At 56.3% G+C, this 14,730-nt stretch overlaps 1 protein-coding gene across 4 annotated transcripts in view; it reads right to left on the bottom strand.

Annotated features, from left to right (window-relative positions):
• LOC122386570 (dynein heavy chain, cytoplasmic-like) overlaps positions 1 to 14,730 on the bottom strand; it is a 58,853-nt gene that overhangs the window by 16,454 nt on the left and 27,669 nt on the right. For all 4 annotated transcript variants that reach the window (XR_006257402.1, XM_043375857.1, XM_043375858.1 and 1 more), the window contains 18 exons: positions 14,587 to 14,723; positions 14,148 to 14,325; positions 13,595 to 13,801; positions 12,906 to 13,274; positions 12,439 to 12,598; positions 12,017 to 12,204; positions 11,330 to 11,488; positions 10,842 to 10,958; positions 10,262 to 10,455; positions 9,601 to 9,862; positions 3,843 to 4,034; positions 3,366 to 3,546; positions 2,801 to 3,045; positions 2,257 to 2,465; positions 1,790 to 1,949; positions 1,210 to 1,411; positions 666 to 861; positions 275 to 392 (listed from right to left, as the gene is read on the bottom strand). Coding sequence is in view for 3 of the 4 variants with exons in the window: in XM_043375857.1 (XP_043231792.1) it covers positions 275 to 392; positions 666 to 861; positions 1,210 to 1,411; positions 1,790 to 1,949; positions 2,257 to 2,465; positions 2,801 to 3,045; positions 3,366 to 3,546; positions 3,843 to 4,034; positions 9,601 to 9,862; positions 10,262 to 10,455; positions 10,842 to 10,958; positions 11,330 to 11,488; positions 12,017 to 12,204; positions 12,439 to 12,598; positions 12,906 to 13,274; positions 13,595 to 13,801; positions 14,148 to 14,325; positions 14,587 to 14,723 (3,474 nt within the window). In the remaining variant the exon portion in view is untranslated. The remainder of the gene's footprint in view (positions 1 to 274; positions 393 to 665; positions 862 to 1,209; positions 1,412 to 1,789; positions 1,950 to 2,256; positions 2,466 to 2,800; positions 3,046 to 3,365; positions 3,547 to 3,842; positions 4,035 to 9,600; positions 9,863 to 10,261; positions 10,456 to 10,841; positions 10,959 to 11,329; positions 11,489 to 12,016; positions 12,205 to 12,438; positions 12,599 to 12,905; positions 13,275 to 13,594; positions 13,802 to 14,147; positions 14,326 to 14,586; positions 14,724 to 14,730) is intronic.

Here is a 14,730-nt window from a genome sequence, read left to right as displayed (position 1 = left end):
GGGTTAACAGCGGGTCAACGCACGGACGAATGGCTGAACAGCGGATGCCGAGTAAGTGAAGTAGAAAATTTCATGTTCATCTTGTCGCGAGTGACGACTGCACAAAACGACAGCCGTCTCTGTCTCGCAAAATAACCATCTGTACCTAAACTGACTATGCCACCCTTGACAAGCGTCATCTTCAATCAAGAGACATGTCAATACGACCACCAGCAGCAAAATGTGCAGTGTCGGTAGTGTTCAGTTACAGTTCGTCATTTCCCCAACCTCGTACCTGAGCGATGGCCCACTTGACCATGGGACCACAGGCCGTCGACGCGTTGTTGATCTTGGCAAAGTTGTAGTCGGGGTTGGAGAGGAACTTCTTACGCATCTTATCCCGGGTGCTGTCACTATAAAAAGAGAAAAACAAACCAATGATCAGCGCAAAAGTTGGTGCTACTTGTCATTACACTCCAATGAAGGCAGATTTAAACCGGCACTGTTTAAAATATCTCCACACTTCATCAATCATTTGGTTTGATCGCACCGATCGCACATTGATTATCTGATAAACTACACAAACTAAAATATGGATTGTAGACATTGTAGACAAGACATACCGTTTGTTTCTTCATTGGGGTTGAGAATCTTAAGACACCTAACTCCAGACAGCGCCAACTCACGTGATGTTTTCAGTGCTGTAGTTGACGATACTCGGGATGAAGCTGTCCTTCATGAGGATGCCTCGGATGGCCTTCCAGTCCGACGTCTCCTCTCCCAGGAATAGACAGATGGACTCGAGCGCCAGTCGTACCATTGGCGGCGGGGCGCTCATGGAACGCAGCTCCACCAGGTTCTGCTTCTTGATCGACTTTACAGCTGCACGGCACGAGAGAGGAATTAGTGCCAGGGGGCCGGTGCGTGTGGTAGTGAGGGGGGGGGGAGAGGCAGCAAAGGCAGTGCGCACAAATTGGCAGACGAAAATTAGCAATTGAATCATAAATGCCGGAAATAGTCACCTCCCCAGAGCTGAACGCAGCACAATGAGAGAATGTTCAACAATCACCCATCGGACTCATCAGATCAGATGAGAGCGGATTTTCTCGGGACGTTGGCTTTTCAAAGCCATCCCATCAATTTGTGTTGATATCAAACTCAACCATCACAAGTCAGAGTCCAGTAAGAACGTCGCTCTTCCTCTGTCCGTATCTCTCTCCATGCTCTCACCGTTCTGGGCCTCGATGACGGCTGGCTCGACGCCGGCCAGCTCGGAGACGACGCTCTCGCGTTTGACGGCAATCTCCTTCTCCTGCAGCTCGAGCTGCGCCTGCACCTCCTGCGAGTGCACCTTCTGCCGCTCGGCCTCCTGCTGGTCCAGCACCATCTGCTTCAGCTTCTGGTTGGCAGCCTCGTTCTTCTGGTGCAGCTCCTGCGGGAGGAAACAGGGTGACGTGTGATGAAGATGGTGTGTCGAAGGATATTTGTACGAGATCACGCAAAATTTCCACCGGTGGTGGACTTTTTAACGCCCGGCGTTCAGTTATACTCATTGTTGTGATTCATCAGTTGCTTTTGCCTTGCTTGTTTTTATAGTAGGACGTTTCTCACGTACCTATCTCACGTTTTTCTTGGTACACAAAAGCTTTTCTCTTTCTCCTCTGTCGGTAGAAGCAAACTTAGCTGAGCTGCTGAGGCCACATTTTTACGATATTAGAAAAGACACGCTGTTCACTATCCCGAATCGCATCAAAAAGTCACTGCACCCGTCCTCACCTCCCGTCATCCGGCCACGCTATCCCCGCCGTACCTGCGATTTGACGGCGAGCGATTTCTGCATCTCCTCCACCTGTTCCACGGTCTCTGCGATCTTGTTCAGTCCGACGTTCAGGTGCAGCTGCTGCTCCTCCAAGTCGGCCCGCTTCTCGTTGTACAACTTCACAAAGTGGTTGATGAAGTCCAGGTAGTGGCTGGGGGGAGGAAATGACGACAAGCGATGTGAACAGTAATTCGAAAGATAAACGCTGGGTCCAGTTTGCGACACGATGAGAATTAATATGCATGTTTCTATACCCACACCAAAAAAAGCAATAATTCCCAACTGCAACCCTTCAGTCTGTCAACAGTTTGTGATGAAGGCCCGACCACGCCCGACCACACTTATGAATGTGGTGTGATGGCGGTGATGTGCTGGTCACTGGTCAGCCTACCCCTCCTCTTCCTCCATTAACTGCTATCTAGTCGCACTAGTGCGCGGCTGTTTCCTCCTCCACTTACCGCGGTGTGATGGCGGTGGTGCGCTGGCCCCGCTTCGCCAGTCGCTGGTTCGCGCGGTGCAGCGATTGGTGCACGTGTACGAACGCGTTCACGATGGCATCACGGTGTGTGGGCGGGTTCGGCAGCTCGTCGTACGCCACGGGGAAGTAGTCGGGCGGTGACCAGTTGGCCCGGTCCAGGTCCACGCGGCTCGTGAACTCACGGCCCACCTGCGGGAAGGAAACAGGTACAGTAATAGCCAGAAAATGACAGTCCCATTTTATTGACACACACCATTTACAGGTTACATTTAATTTTGACAGCGTATTTTTCATTATGAATTATGATTTACATTGACAATACTGATGATAGTCGAAAGAATCGCACCGGTTACCAGGACATTAAAAATGCTTCTTGTCTCTTGGACTGACAACAACACACCGAATGCAATCCCTTTGGTATCATTTTAAAATAACTGTCGCCGGCCAGTACGGCCTTTTAGTCCCCGCCTGTGCGCCTCCAACACTGACACAACCTCCATCGTTGGCAGAATATGGTCACCCACCTGGAAGAAGGCGCCGTTGCTCCAGTCACCGAACCAGTTGAGCACGCAGCGGTTGAACAGCGCCGGAGACGTGGCCGCCCGATCCTTCAGACCCTCCGAGCTCGGGTTCATTGTGAACACCACGTGCAGGTTACGCATCACCTGACTGGTGAACCACTTGTAGAGCTCCTCGTTGGAGTCCAGCATCAGACCGTCTCGCTGCGAGCCCTCCTTGCACTGGGTCATCAGCGCTGACGCCTCGTCACCTGGTGGCAGCAACGACGAACGGACACAATCAGAAAATAAAACGGTTTCACTAAGCTATGCTGACACATTCAGCAAATTTGAACAGCCTTGGCGGTATAGACTAAGTTTGATTTACGGTAAATCTCGGAAAACGCTACCTAGAATCAAGCAGGAGCTCGCATCGAGAATGAAACACTATTAGAATCAAACATCAAATTAAGTTAAGAATCAAACTGAAACCTCATTTCCTCCCCCAGTGCAGCACCGATCACTATTCACTCTAGCCTCCCTCTACCATTAACAAATAACCGCTTATCTTTACGGGCCGGTGCCAACTCACCCTCGAAGAGTCCGGGCACCTCGCCGTTCGCCAGCAGCGTGTTCATCCGCTCCAGGAAGCTCGAGTCGAGCATGTTGCTCTCGTCCAGGATGAAGCAGATCTTCTCACCCTTACAGCCCGAGCGTCGCAGCACAGTTCGCAGGTCCTCGTCAAAGTCCTCGCCCGTGTACTTGTTGTGCACCTGAGAAACGAGTAAAGTTTTGTGAAAAAGGCGTTCGGGGTAGATATTGTTTTCAAGTGTATACATTCAGGGAGTGAAAAGAAATGCGAGCAATTTTAAAATTGGCCGTTTTAAATGAACAAAAATAGTTGCACATCAAAACAGTCAAGATGTCGTTCCACCCTTTCCGAGTTTAGAACCATGCGCAGCGCTTTGTGGAAAGTTGAATTTACAAGTTGTTTGCAGGGATAGTAGAAAGCAACTTGCAGCACCAGCTACATCCCACAGTCCCTTCAGTTCGATTCCCACACGCCCACCTTGATCTGGAACACGGACAGTCCGTTCATCCAGGCGACGAATCTGGAGAGCGTGGTCTTTCCGGCGCCGCTGACACCGATCAGCAGCAGGTGGCCCTGCGGCTGCCGGTAGATCCGATCGATGCGCAGCACGTGATCCAGCACCTCGTTGAACAGCACCAGCGGCACGTCCAGCTCCTCCTCGTAGAACACCTGAAGGGAGAGGAGGGGCACAGTGTTAACGGCATGCTCACTTTGTAGAATGCCTGGTAGCGATGGATAGTCAGAGACGGCATTTACGGCACGCCTAAGTGCTCCTATGCCCACAGTGTAACCTGATGGTGCGCGACATTGTGGACGTGGGAAGGTTAGAAATGACATCTGTGGTAAGTCCAGCTCCTTTATAAACACTTCTAGAAAGAAGAACGGAGGCCAGACGTAGATACTGTGGCGGTCACACTTCGGCCTCCCCTCACTGTGCGCGCGCGACCGCCCCTGCGCGTGACCGGACGATCATCCGACCGCCAGCTGACCTTGCCCCGGGGCACTGGAGGTCACAACCCCGTCCCGCTCCGCGCGGGCCAGCGCCGCACGGACGCGGCAGTTATCGACGAGTGCTCGGTGAGTGAACGCAACACGTGGTGGCAGCGGAAAACTGCAACGGAGCCATGGCTATGGCGAAGAATTACCGTTTACCGGAATTTGACGGCAGTGGTAATGTAAAAACGTGGATCAGCAAGATAGAAGTGATTGCCCGTGCTTGCAACTGGGACAGTTCAAAACCGGAACAGAAGACCTCCAGCGATTTCAGTGACGAAACTACGGCGGTGATGGCGCTCCCGGCGATCACCGGTCGGGCATTCGACTTCGCGATGCGCCTCTCCGACGGCGACAGGAACAGCTGGAAGAAACTGTGCGAGAAGTTGAATGCCGAGTTCGACTCTCCCGGACTCGCTGTTCAGTACGCGCTGGAGTTTCATCAGCGTATTCGCAGGCCCGGCGAATCACTGGCGACGTTCCTGTACGATCTGGAAACGTTGTGTGCTCGCGCCTACCCCGAGTGGGAGGACGCCACATACCGCCAGCGGCTGGTGAAAGATCGGTTTCTGATGGGCATCGGAGAAAAGTCGAGGAAACACATACTTTCGTTCTACCAACCAACGTGGTCGACAGAGACGGTTCTCCTGGAGGCGAGAAAGCTGGAGCAGATCGAGACGTCAACGGGAGGCGGCGCATCTGTGGGGGCCGTCCATGGTGCCCCGAGAGGGGAACAGTCGGACGCGTGGAGTACCGGCTCTCAACCTCAGCCCAGCGAGACTTCGGTGCTGTCGGCGCTGTCCGACAAGATCCAGATGCTGGAGGAGCAGATGCAGGCATGTCGAGTATTCCGTCCCAGCCGCGACTACAACCGCTCGTCCCGTTCGTCCAACAGGCGCCGAACATCGAGCCGTCGGAGGGAGGAGGGCTGCTTCAACTGCGGTGAACTCTCCCACTGGCGCTCTGACTGTCCGTACCAACGCCCAGCAGACCGGCGGTCGGGAAACGGGAACGGACCGAGGAGGATGTGAGCCGCCGCTCCTCGGTCCCCGCTGTAGTAGCCTCTTCTAGGGTGGCTCGGACGACTCCGCTGATCCGGGGCGCCATCGACGGCGTCCGCGTCACGTGGCTTGCTGACACTGGCAGTGACGTCACGTTCGTCACCAGCAGCTGCCCGGCGGTAGGGTGCAAAGCGTTCCGACCCCTCGTGCACCCTGCATCGGCACCGGTGACTATTGATGGCACGCCGTTGAAGGTGAGGGGGACTGTTGATGCAACCGTCGAGTGTGGTCACCTGCCGCCGCGGCGTCACACGGTACTGATTGTTGACAGTGTGAACACCGAATGCGTCCTCGGCAATGACTTCTTGTCCCTGTATGGCGAGGTGGCGCTCGACTTCGTGCACATGACTATGCGACTGACAGAGAACTCGACGGCCGACAGGCGTGTGACCGGCGGACGCAGCCTCGGCGAGAGGGCGGTGGTACCCGGCGGCCCAGCTGCAGTTGCGGCTATGGAGAGCCGCGACGCTGGCGGCCCAGCCGCGGCCGGTGCACCGGCTACCGACGGACACCCAGTCGAGCTCACCGCGGACGTCACCATCCCCGCGGCGTCTGAGGTTCTGCTGGCGGGCAGAGTGCGGGCCGACACTGCATGTGCACCCGGGCAGCACATCACCTTGGTCGAGGACAGCAAGTTCACACGACGCTACGGGAACAGCCTCTGCGTCTCGAGCTCTGTGGACGTCATCAGGACAGACAGCGCTGTTCAGTTGCGGCTGTGTAACCCGGGTCGAAGTGCAGTGAAGTTGTACAAGTCGTGCACTGTCGCCCGATGTGTCGGCTACGCGGATCCGCCGACAGTGCGTGCCTCGCCGCTGAGCGATCTCAGCCGGGAGGAAAGGGAGGCAAGAGAGCGACAGCTGGAAGACATGGTCCGCAGCAAGGTCGCCGAGTCGGATGTGACGGACGAGCAGCGCCGTGCCCTGGCGGCGGTCCTGCTGCGACGCAACGGCGCGTTCTCCGTACGGGGAGAGGTCGGTATGTGCGACCTGGTGAAGCACCGCATACGTCTGAAGGACCAGCATCAGCTGCCCATCCGGATACCCCCGCGCAGAACCGACTGGGAGACCCGACGGAAGACCGAAGAGTTCTGTGAGGACCTAATGCGGAAAGGACTCATCCGCAGAAGCCACAGCCCGTGGAGCGCGCCCGTCGTCATGTGCAAGAAGAAGGACGGTAGCAGTCGGCTCACCATCGACTACCGAGGCCTCAACAAAGTGACCGAGTTCGACGCACACCCGCTGGTCCGGATCGACGACGCCCTGGACTGTCTGCAGAACAACAGCTTCTTCACCACACTGGACCTGGCCAGCGGATACTGGCAGTTCAAGATGGACGAGCGTGACATCGAGAAGACAGCGTTCTCGACCCACAGCGGCCATTACGAGTGGCTGAGGATGCCCATGGGGCAGAAGAACTCAGGCGCAACGCTGCAGATGGCGCTCCAGATGCTTCTGGCGGACTCGAACTGGCTATACACCCTGTCGTACGTGGACGATGTCATCCTATGGTCGAAGGACTTCGACACGCACCTGAAACGACTGGACGACATCCTGGGGAGATTCGTGGACGCCAATCTGCTCTTGAAGCTGGGGAAGTGTAGTTTCGCCAAGAAGGAGGTACGCTACCTGGGGTACCTCGTGACCCAGGACGGCATCCGCCCTGATCCAGACAAGCTCAAGGCCGTAAGCGACTACCCGACGCCAGCATCGCACGAGGAGCTTCAGAGGTTCATCGGTCTGACATCCTACTATCGGCGCTTCTGTCCCAAGTACGCCGACATGGCCAAGCCGCTGCTGAGACTGTTGGAGAGGAAGGCAGACCGTACTTTCAAGAACGGCTTCAGATGGACTACAGAGTGTGACAGTGCGTTCCAACAACTGAGAGGCGTTCTGGTGACTGCGCCAGTCCTGGCGTATCCCAAGATGGACAGCGACTTCGAGCTGACGACTGATGCCTCCGATGTTGGGATCTCTGCGATCCTGTCTCAGAATGGCCGGCCCGTCGCGTTTGCCAGCCGAGTGTTGGCAAAGGCCGAACGTAACTACTCGACCACGGAGAAGGAGTGTCTTGGACTGGTCTGGGCCGTGGAACACTTCAGGGTCTACATCTACGGGAGGCGTTGCGTGCTCAGAACGGATCACAACCCACTGCTGGCTCTCGCCACCTCCAACAAGCTGAAGGGACGTCTCGCCAGGTGGGCTCTGAAGCTGTCTGAGTTCGAGCTCGACATCCAACACGTCGCCGGGAAGTCCATTCCCCATGCCGACGCGCTGTCCCGTGCGCCGGTCAGCGCCGTGCGTCTGACAGACACGGCTCTGGTGACACCGGAGGAGCAGGAGCGGGACGAGGCTCTGCGCTGTGTCAAGGACGGCATCGCGATCGGCAGGCTCGCCCAGACCGTTCCGGAAGGAGCACGACGGCTTTGGAGGAGAAGAGACGCGTTGAAGATCGAAGCCGGACTACTGATCAACAGATACAGGTGCCGCGGCCGAGAGCGCGAGCAAGTTGTCGTGCCGGCACACCTGGTGCCGGCTGTGCTGAGGCTGGCGCATGATGACCCCATGTCTGGCCATCAAGGAGGGAGGCGCACTCTGGAAAGGGTAAGAGACCGGTTCTTCTGGGTCACGATGACTGCGGATGTCTCCGACTGGTGCCGTTCCTGTCAGGTGTGTCTCCAGGTGAAGCAGCCAGACCAGCGCGACAAGGCCCCACATCAGCCGTTGCCTGTTCCGCTGCGGCCGTGGGACTTCGTGTCAGTTGACATCTGCGGACCATTCTCGCCCAGTCGGAGGGGTAACAAGTACATACTCGTTGTCACAGATCAGGCAACGAAGTGGACGGAAGCGTTCCCGATGGAGCGTCAGGACGCCGAGAGCGTGTGCAAGGTCCTCATGGATGAGATCATCTGTCGCTTCGGCGCCATGCGTCAGATCCACTCAGACCAAGGGAAGCAGTTTGAGTCTGAGCTCTTCCGCATGCTGTGTGCAAGGTTCGGCATCCAGAAAAGTCGGACAACTCCCCATCATCCACAAGGAAACCCGCAAGCGGAACGGTTCATGAGAACACTCGGCAACATGCTCCGGTCCTACGTGTCGACAAATCACGCTGACTGGGATGCACGGCTCCCGGAGGTCATGGCGGCTTACCGGACAAGCGTACATGAAACAACGGGACAGACTCCACATATGCTGCTGCTCGGCTATGAGGCCACGACTCCAACAGATCTCGCGGCAGGTCGCGCCCGAGATGACAGCCAGATAGCATCACGCCTCCAAGAACTGGACGAGCTGCGCCATGAGGTGAAGGAGAAGGTGGAGTCCAGCAGGCGCGCCTACAGCCAGAAACAGACCGTCAGGTTCAGTCAGCACGCCCCGGGGGACCTCGTCATGGTGTCAAACCTGAACAGGAAGGTAGGCGTCAGTCCGAAGCTGTCCAACAAGTGGATAGGACCGTTCGAGGTTCTCCAGTTGAAGAGCGAAGTGACCTACCGAGTGAGGGAAGTAGACGGCAGGAGGCGGTCTATGATCGTGCACCACGACCGCCTGCGTGCCTGTCCAGTGAGGCCTGACCGACTGCTCTCTGAGAACTGCAGCTCGGACGCCGGCACCCTGGCCCCCGTCCTGCCGGCGCCGGCGCCTGCACGTCGGGCTGACGAGACCCGCCCGGACTCGTTCGTGGACCTGGCCGTGGAAGACCTGCGTCATGGCGCGGTACCGGACGGTTCTCACGGACCGAGGGCTGCTGAGGATGAGCCCACCGAGGAGCCTGCTGAATCTGAGACCTGCTCCCCGCCGCAGCTGAACCGCTACCCGCTGCGAAACCGCAACGAGCCTGATCGGCTCACCTACACGAAGATGTAGCTGGAAGTGGGGAGGGAGGTGTGTGGCGGTCACACTTCGGCCTCCCCTCACTGTGCGCGCGCGACCGCCCCTGCGCGTGACCGGACGATCATCCGACCGCCAGCTGACCTTGCCCCGGGGCACTGGAGGTCACAACCCCGTCCCGCTCCGCGCGGGCCAGCGCCGCACGGACGCGGCAGTTATCGACGAGTGCTCGGTGAGTGAACGCAACAATACAATAACCGACGTACGGACGTCATGGGCCCGGTGCGACAGAGGCAGAGGATGTGAAAGAGGTTTAGGGTGTTGACGACCCCACCGTCACTCTACCCCACTGACCTTGAGCCTGGCCTTGACGTAGTCCCTGAGCTCCTCCTGGTCGACGGGCACGTAGTCCTTGGAGAGCCAGTTGGAGTAGAGGATGGGCCGCTTCAGCGCCGCCTCCTTATTGATGTTGGGGAAGTGCCGGAGGGCCACCTGGTCCACGTGCTCGTTGGTCCAGGTCCGCTCCTCGTCGTGGACGAGTCGGTCCTGGAAGAGGCGCAGCGCCTCGTGCGCCCACAGTCGGACCAGATCCTCCACGGTGGCCGCCTCCATCGGCCTGATAGGGAAAGACGGGGAAACATGTCAGACATGGGGCAATACAGGGAGTCAGACGCGCTTTGATCAGGTGACCAGATCTCAGTCGATGAGGGAGGGACACATAATCAGACAAATATACAGTACAACCTAGAGGTTAAGGTGAGAGGTCACAGTTAGATCAGAGGATGGAATGAAGGTTAGACAGTAAGGCTGACGCCCAAGCTGGCACGTAGATATTCGACAAATTACTGCTTACTGCACAGAATGCGCCTCTGGCAGTCGCGTACCGATACCCAGCCATAACCTCAGTTCCTCACTATACCTTCTTTCTTTTCAGCTCCTCCCTAAGGGAGGAGAAGCCTTCCCTAAGGGAAGGCTTCCCTTCCTCCCTCGTTCTATCCCTCCCCCTCACACCCACCTGATGGCCTCACAGATGCCTCGCACCCATCGCGTCATCTCTCGCGGTGAGTAGACGTAGTGCGGCTGCATATCCTGCGTGAACCGCTGCTGGGAGCGCAGGTAGAACTCGACCATGGCAGATGTGAGAGGCTCGGCGTACGTCTTCAGTGCCGGCTGCATCCGCAGCATGGCCCGGTTGAACGTGCCGTAGATCTGGGAGGAGCGATGATGGGGATGGTGAGGTGGGCGTAGTGAGGCTGACAAGAGGTGTGAAACAGTGCGCAGTCATGAAAGAAGTAGCCACATTTTTATCAGAGTCTGTTTATTAATACACTTCATGGTCATGACGAACTTGATACAGGGATGGACGGAGGATCCTGTTGTTCCTGAAGAAGTTGTTCATCCTGCTGATAAGGATATTGAGCTATTGGCTTCAAATTAGTAAGATGGTCAACTGAATGAAAAAAAACGAATGACACAAAGGAAGGGCCCAGAGACTCCTCCAAATGTGTCGCGTCCTTCCAAGACACGCCCCATCCATCCAGTATTGGATCTGGAGACCCCCAACAGCACTGACAGCCCGGCGGCGCGTCTCTGACCTGTTTGAGTGACGTCTCTCCGGGGTAGTCGACGTACACGACCGGTACGTGGCGCAGCAGTCGGTGGGAGAGCGGCTTCCGTCCCGGGTCCGTCGGCGGGTTACACGCGCCCACAAACTGGACAAAAGAGGAGGAGCAGAGTTAGACAGGCACAGTGGTATATTGGGAGCGTGTGATTCAGAGAATCAGGTAGCTGGCCGTCTGAAGAAGTAAGCATACCGATTGGTGAACGAAGCAACCACATCGAAGATATCCACATTTTTAGAAAGACTGGAAGCAATGCCTCCCATTTAGAGTTCGTGGATTGAAATAAACGACAAAAAGAGCAATCAGTCAAGCAACAACGAAACCTCATACACAAAGACAGTTATATTCAGAGCTGGCCCGATGACCAAATGAGCAGCAAAGCCTCCTCACTATTCAAACTTCCCATCCATCCACCAGGCCACCAGCTGGAAACCCCGTTCCTCGCCCCTCCCCCGACTGACCTGGATCCTTTCCAGTCTGATCCAGGTCTGGTCGGAGGTGCGGTAGAAGCCGCCGTGCTCCACCATCTGCCTGAGGAAGCTGATGACGCGCTGGGTGCCGTACTGATCCATATCTGGCAGGTTAATCTCGTCACAGAACACCACCAGCCACTTGCCGAGCTGCGGAGAGGCGAGCAACGTCAGTCGGGTGCGGTCACAGAGGAGGGTGGCTTGGGGAAGGTAAGAACACCACCAGCCACTTGCCCAGCTGCGGGGATGGCGGTGGAGAGCCGGGGAGACGTCAGTCACGGGGCGGGCGCTGTCAAAGGGCACAGGAGGGAAGGTTGGGAAGGGTTAGAACACCACCAGCCACTTGCCCAGCTGGGGGGACGGCCGACAGTCAGAGATGACGCACAAGGGAAGGCTGGGGTGAGGGCGGATCGGAACATGGCACACCGACTCGATACATTCAAATGTAGATGAGCGAAAAAAAATGCAGCAATGAGATACGCCTATCAAATACTACAATGATAAAACGAGTTATTTGGCAAATAAAGCACAGCAATATGCGCTAAAAATGACTGGAAGAAGCTGAACAACATAGAACACTATGAAGAGACCCTGCTTCATTATTCATTCCATCCGTCTTCTCTATCCTCCCTTCTTAGAATCCCCACTCCCACCCATCCTTTCCCACCCGATTCTCACAAGGATGGGCGACAGGACGACGCCGTTGGGCGTCTTCCTGTACTCGCAGTAGTGATCGAACGTCTTCAGGAGCAGCTCGGGTGTGGTGGCTGAGGAGAAGTTGAGACCCACCACCTCCAGATCGGGCAGCGCGCGCAGAGCCGAGAACAGCGTCATCGTCTTACCGGAGCCGGGCGGGCCGCACAGCACTGAAATACCACGGGTCATGTCATGTCAGAACAGCGTCATCACAGGTTAAACTAGCAGCTAGACTTGACCATACCCTTGTCATGAAAGCCATTTTCAGTAAAATAAAAATAATAATGCATTACTCAAGCACTGGGTCGCATTTAAGCCATCCCCGCCCTTCCATCCAGGTAACATGACAGCCCTCGCCTTCCACTTTAACCACCCCGCTCGCCTCTGTCTCTCTTTTCACGTACCCAGCGGTTTGTGCTCTGCCAGCCAGGTGTAGAGTAGCGCCTCGTGTCGAACCGTGTCCACCGTGGGGATGACCAGGTCGGGCGCCGCCACCATGTGCGTCTCCACCTCGATCTGCGGCACCCGGGCCGACCAGGGCGTCCAGTCGCCCTGCACCGTGATCTGTAAGGGGGAAGGAAGGGAGAAACGTTAGAAATGGGTCAGTTTCGTGAGCAACGGGTCACCAAGGATGATAAAATGGGACAAAATGGCATGAGGCCGGTGTCATAAAAGGCCTCCGGTGTAAACTTCTGTATGAGCGTTACAGATGGAACACGAATAAATAGAGCGAACGTAAATTAAGCCAGATTACGAAAAAATGGCCGTATGTTGACCCACATCTGTCGAACCATCCGCGCTGTCTCACCTTTTACTCAGCATTCCAATCACACCCCTGACAGTCTCAGAATTCCACCCAATCCCAGCTCACCTCGTAGTCGATGATGCTGCCCGTGCCCGCCGGCAGCGGGATGGTCGTGCTGCCGCGGATAAACTCGCCCAGCTGGTCGCGCGTCTTCAGCTTCCCGTCTCCGGCGAAGCTCCAGAGGAGCGCGTGCACCAGCGAGCGTGGCACATACGCCTCCAGTTGGTCGGGAGTCAGCGGGAAGTCCGGGTGCTGCGCGTTGTACTGCAGCAGGTTACGGCACGACTGGTTCAGCATTGAGAACAGTGAGGAGAGAGCCCGCAGACGAGTGAAGTCCATCACGTGCTCGAGACCGCGCGCGAACTCGAGGCACTTGACGACCAGTCCGTCTGAGGTGAGGTGCTGCTGCAGCAGGGTGGCCACCTCGCGCTGCAGCTGTGGACGGACGGATAGATGATAGTCAAGGGCGGTGGTGACGACAGAAGTACTTGTGGAGGGTAGATGACAGCGGCTGCAGTGCGCCACAGGTCTATATCGAATTTGATTCAGATTGATGTTTCATTATTCGATCAGTCATGACTTGCCAAACGTCTTTCAGCTTATGGATCATTCGACATGCCATCTCGATACACAAGATTCATGACTTTACATAACATAAAATAATTGGCCACTGTGGTTAGAACATGCAGCTGAAATGATTGGTGTGCGTCACACATCACTGACTGAAAGATCGACTGCTTCTCACGCGCTCTTACCTGCAGCGCCGGGCTGACGGCGTCCTCCTTCTCACTGGCGGCCACGGCGGCCGCGCGCCGCTCCTCCTCCCCCTCCTCCAGGGGCACGTGCCGCAGACGTGACAGGTAGTTCTCGAAGATCATCTCCGTGGTGAGAACGTCCTCAGAGAACCAGACCATGCCGCAGCGCGACACGGTGGCCGGCGTGGCGTACTGCAGGTCCTGGACCTGAGGGAGGGCGGACGGCGCGGGTCAGAACCGGGCAGATACCATCGAAAATTGTCAAGTGGATCCTGGTTCAATCATTAAAACGCAGTATTCATGTGACGGTAACGAATATATAAGCATGACGTGCCTATCTTTCAAGTCAGCTGACGTTATCACTCACAAAAAGTCTTCACAATCGCGTCTGACCACAATCCCTTATCTTTCCATTTACACGATTTCCTTATTCTGCGCCTGCCAACCGAGACGACGCTAGGATACCAACGTCGTTTGCTAAAGTAAAGCTCCGAGTTAACACGTTACACACCAGCTTTATCCCTCCTTCTCCGGTCGCAGAGTAGTTTCTCACCTCGAACATGATGCGGACGTTGGGCGGGATGGAGAGCCGCTCGCCGTTGGGCAGCGTCAGTAGCTTGGTGTTGTCCAGCAGACTGTTGAGGTTCTCCACCCACTCCGGGTCCACGTCGCCGTCAAAGATGATCCACTGACGTTTGTCCAGCTCGCCGCGCACGTTGTCGATGATTTTCCTGTGTGTGACATCGAGTGAAACGTCAGCTTACAGCCCAGGGCAGTACGAAAAGCCGCAATGAAAAGGCAATCAGGCGCAGTGGTTCATGCTCAGATACCGCAGTATCAAGATAGCAGTCTTCACGATGCCGTAACTAAATGATTATTGCGGTATCTCCACGACGACGGCACCCAAGGCGCAGCTTGTGGTTCCCGTGCACACTGTATATCATTACCCAGTAAAGCACTTTTCCTATCACCCAGCATGATTCCCAGCCAACCTGAGGGTGTGCGTGAAAAGACCATCGTTCCACTCTCGCGTGTTGGGGTCGAGCACACCGTACAGCGCCTCCTTGGAGATGGCCTTGGGATCGATGACGTGAGCCACGCCCTCGACACCCTCCAGTCGCTCCAGAGCCTGGTGA

Source organism: Amphibalanus amphitrite, unplaced genomic scaffold, assembly GCF_019059575.1.
Source record: "Amphibalanus amphitrite isolate SeventyFive unplaced genomic scaffold, NRLGWU_Aamphi_draft 000256F_arrow, whole genome shotgun sequence".
Classification (NCBI taxonomy): Eukaryota; Metazoa; Arthropoda; class Thecostraca; order Balanomorpha; family Balanidae; genus Amphibalanus; species Amphibalanus amphitrite.
Note: the sequence above shows the minus strand (reverse complement) of the source record. Positions and strands in the feature narration are given on the sequence as shown.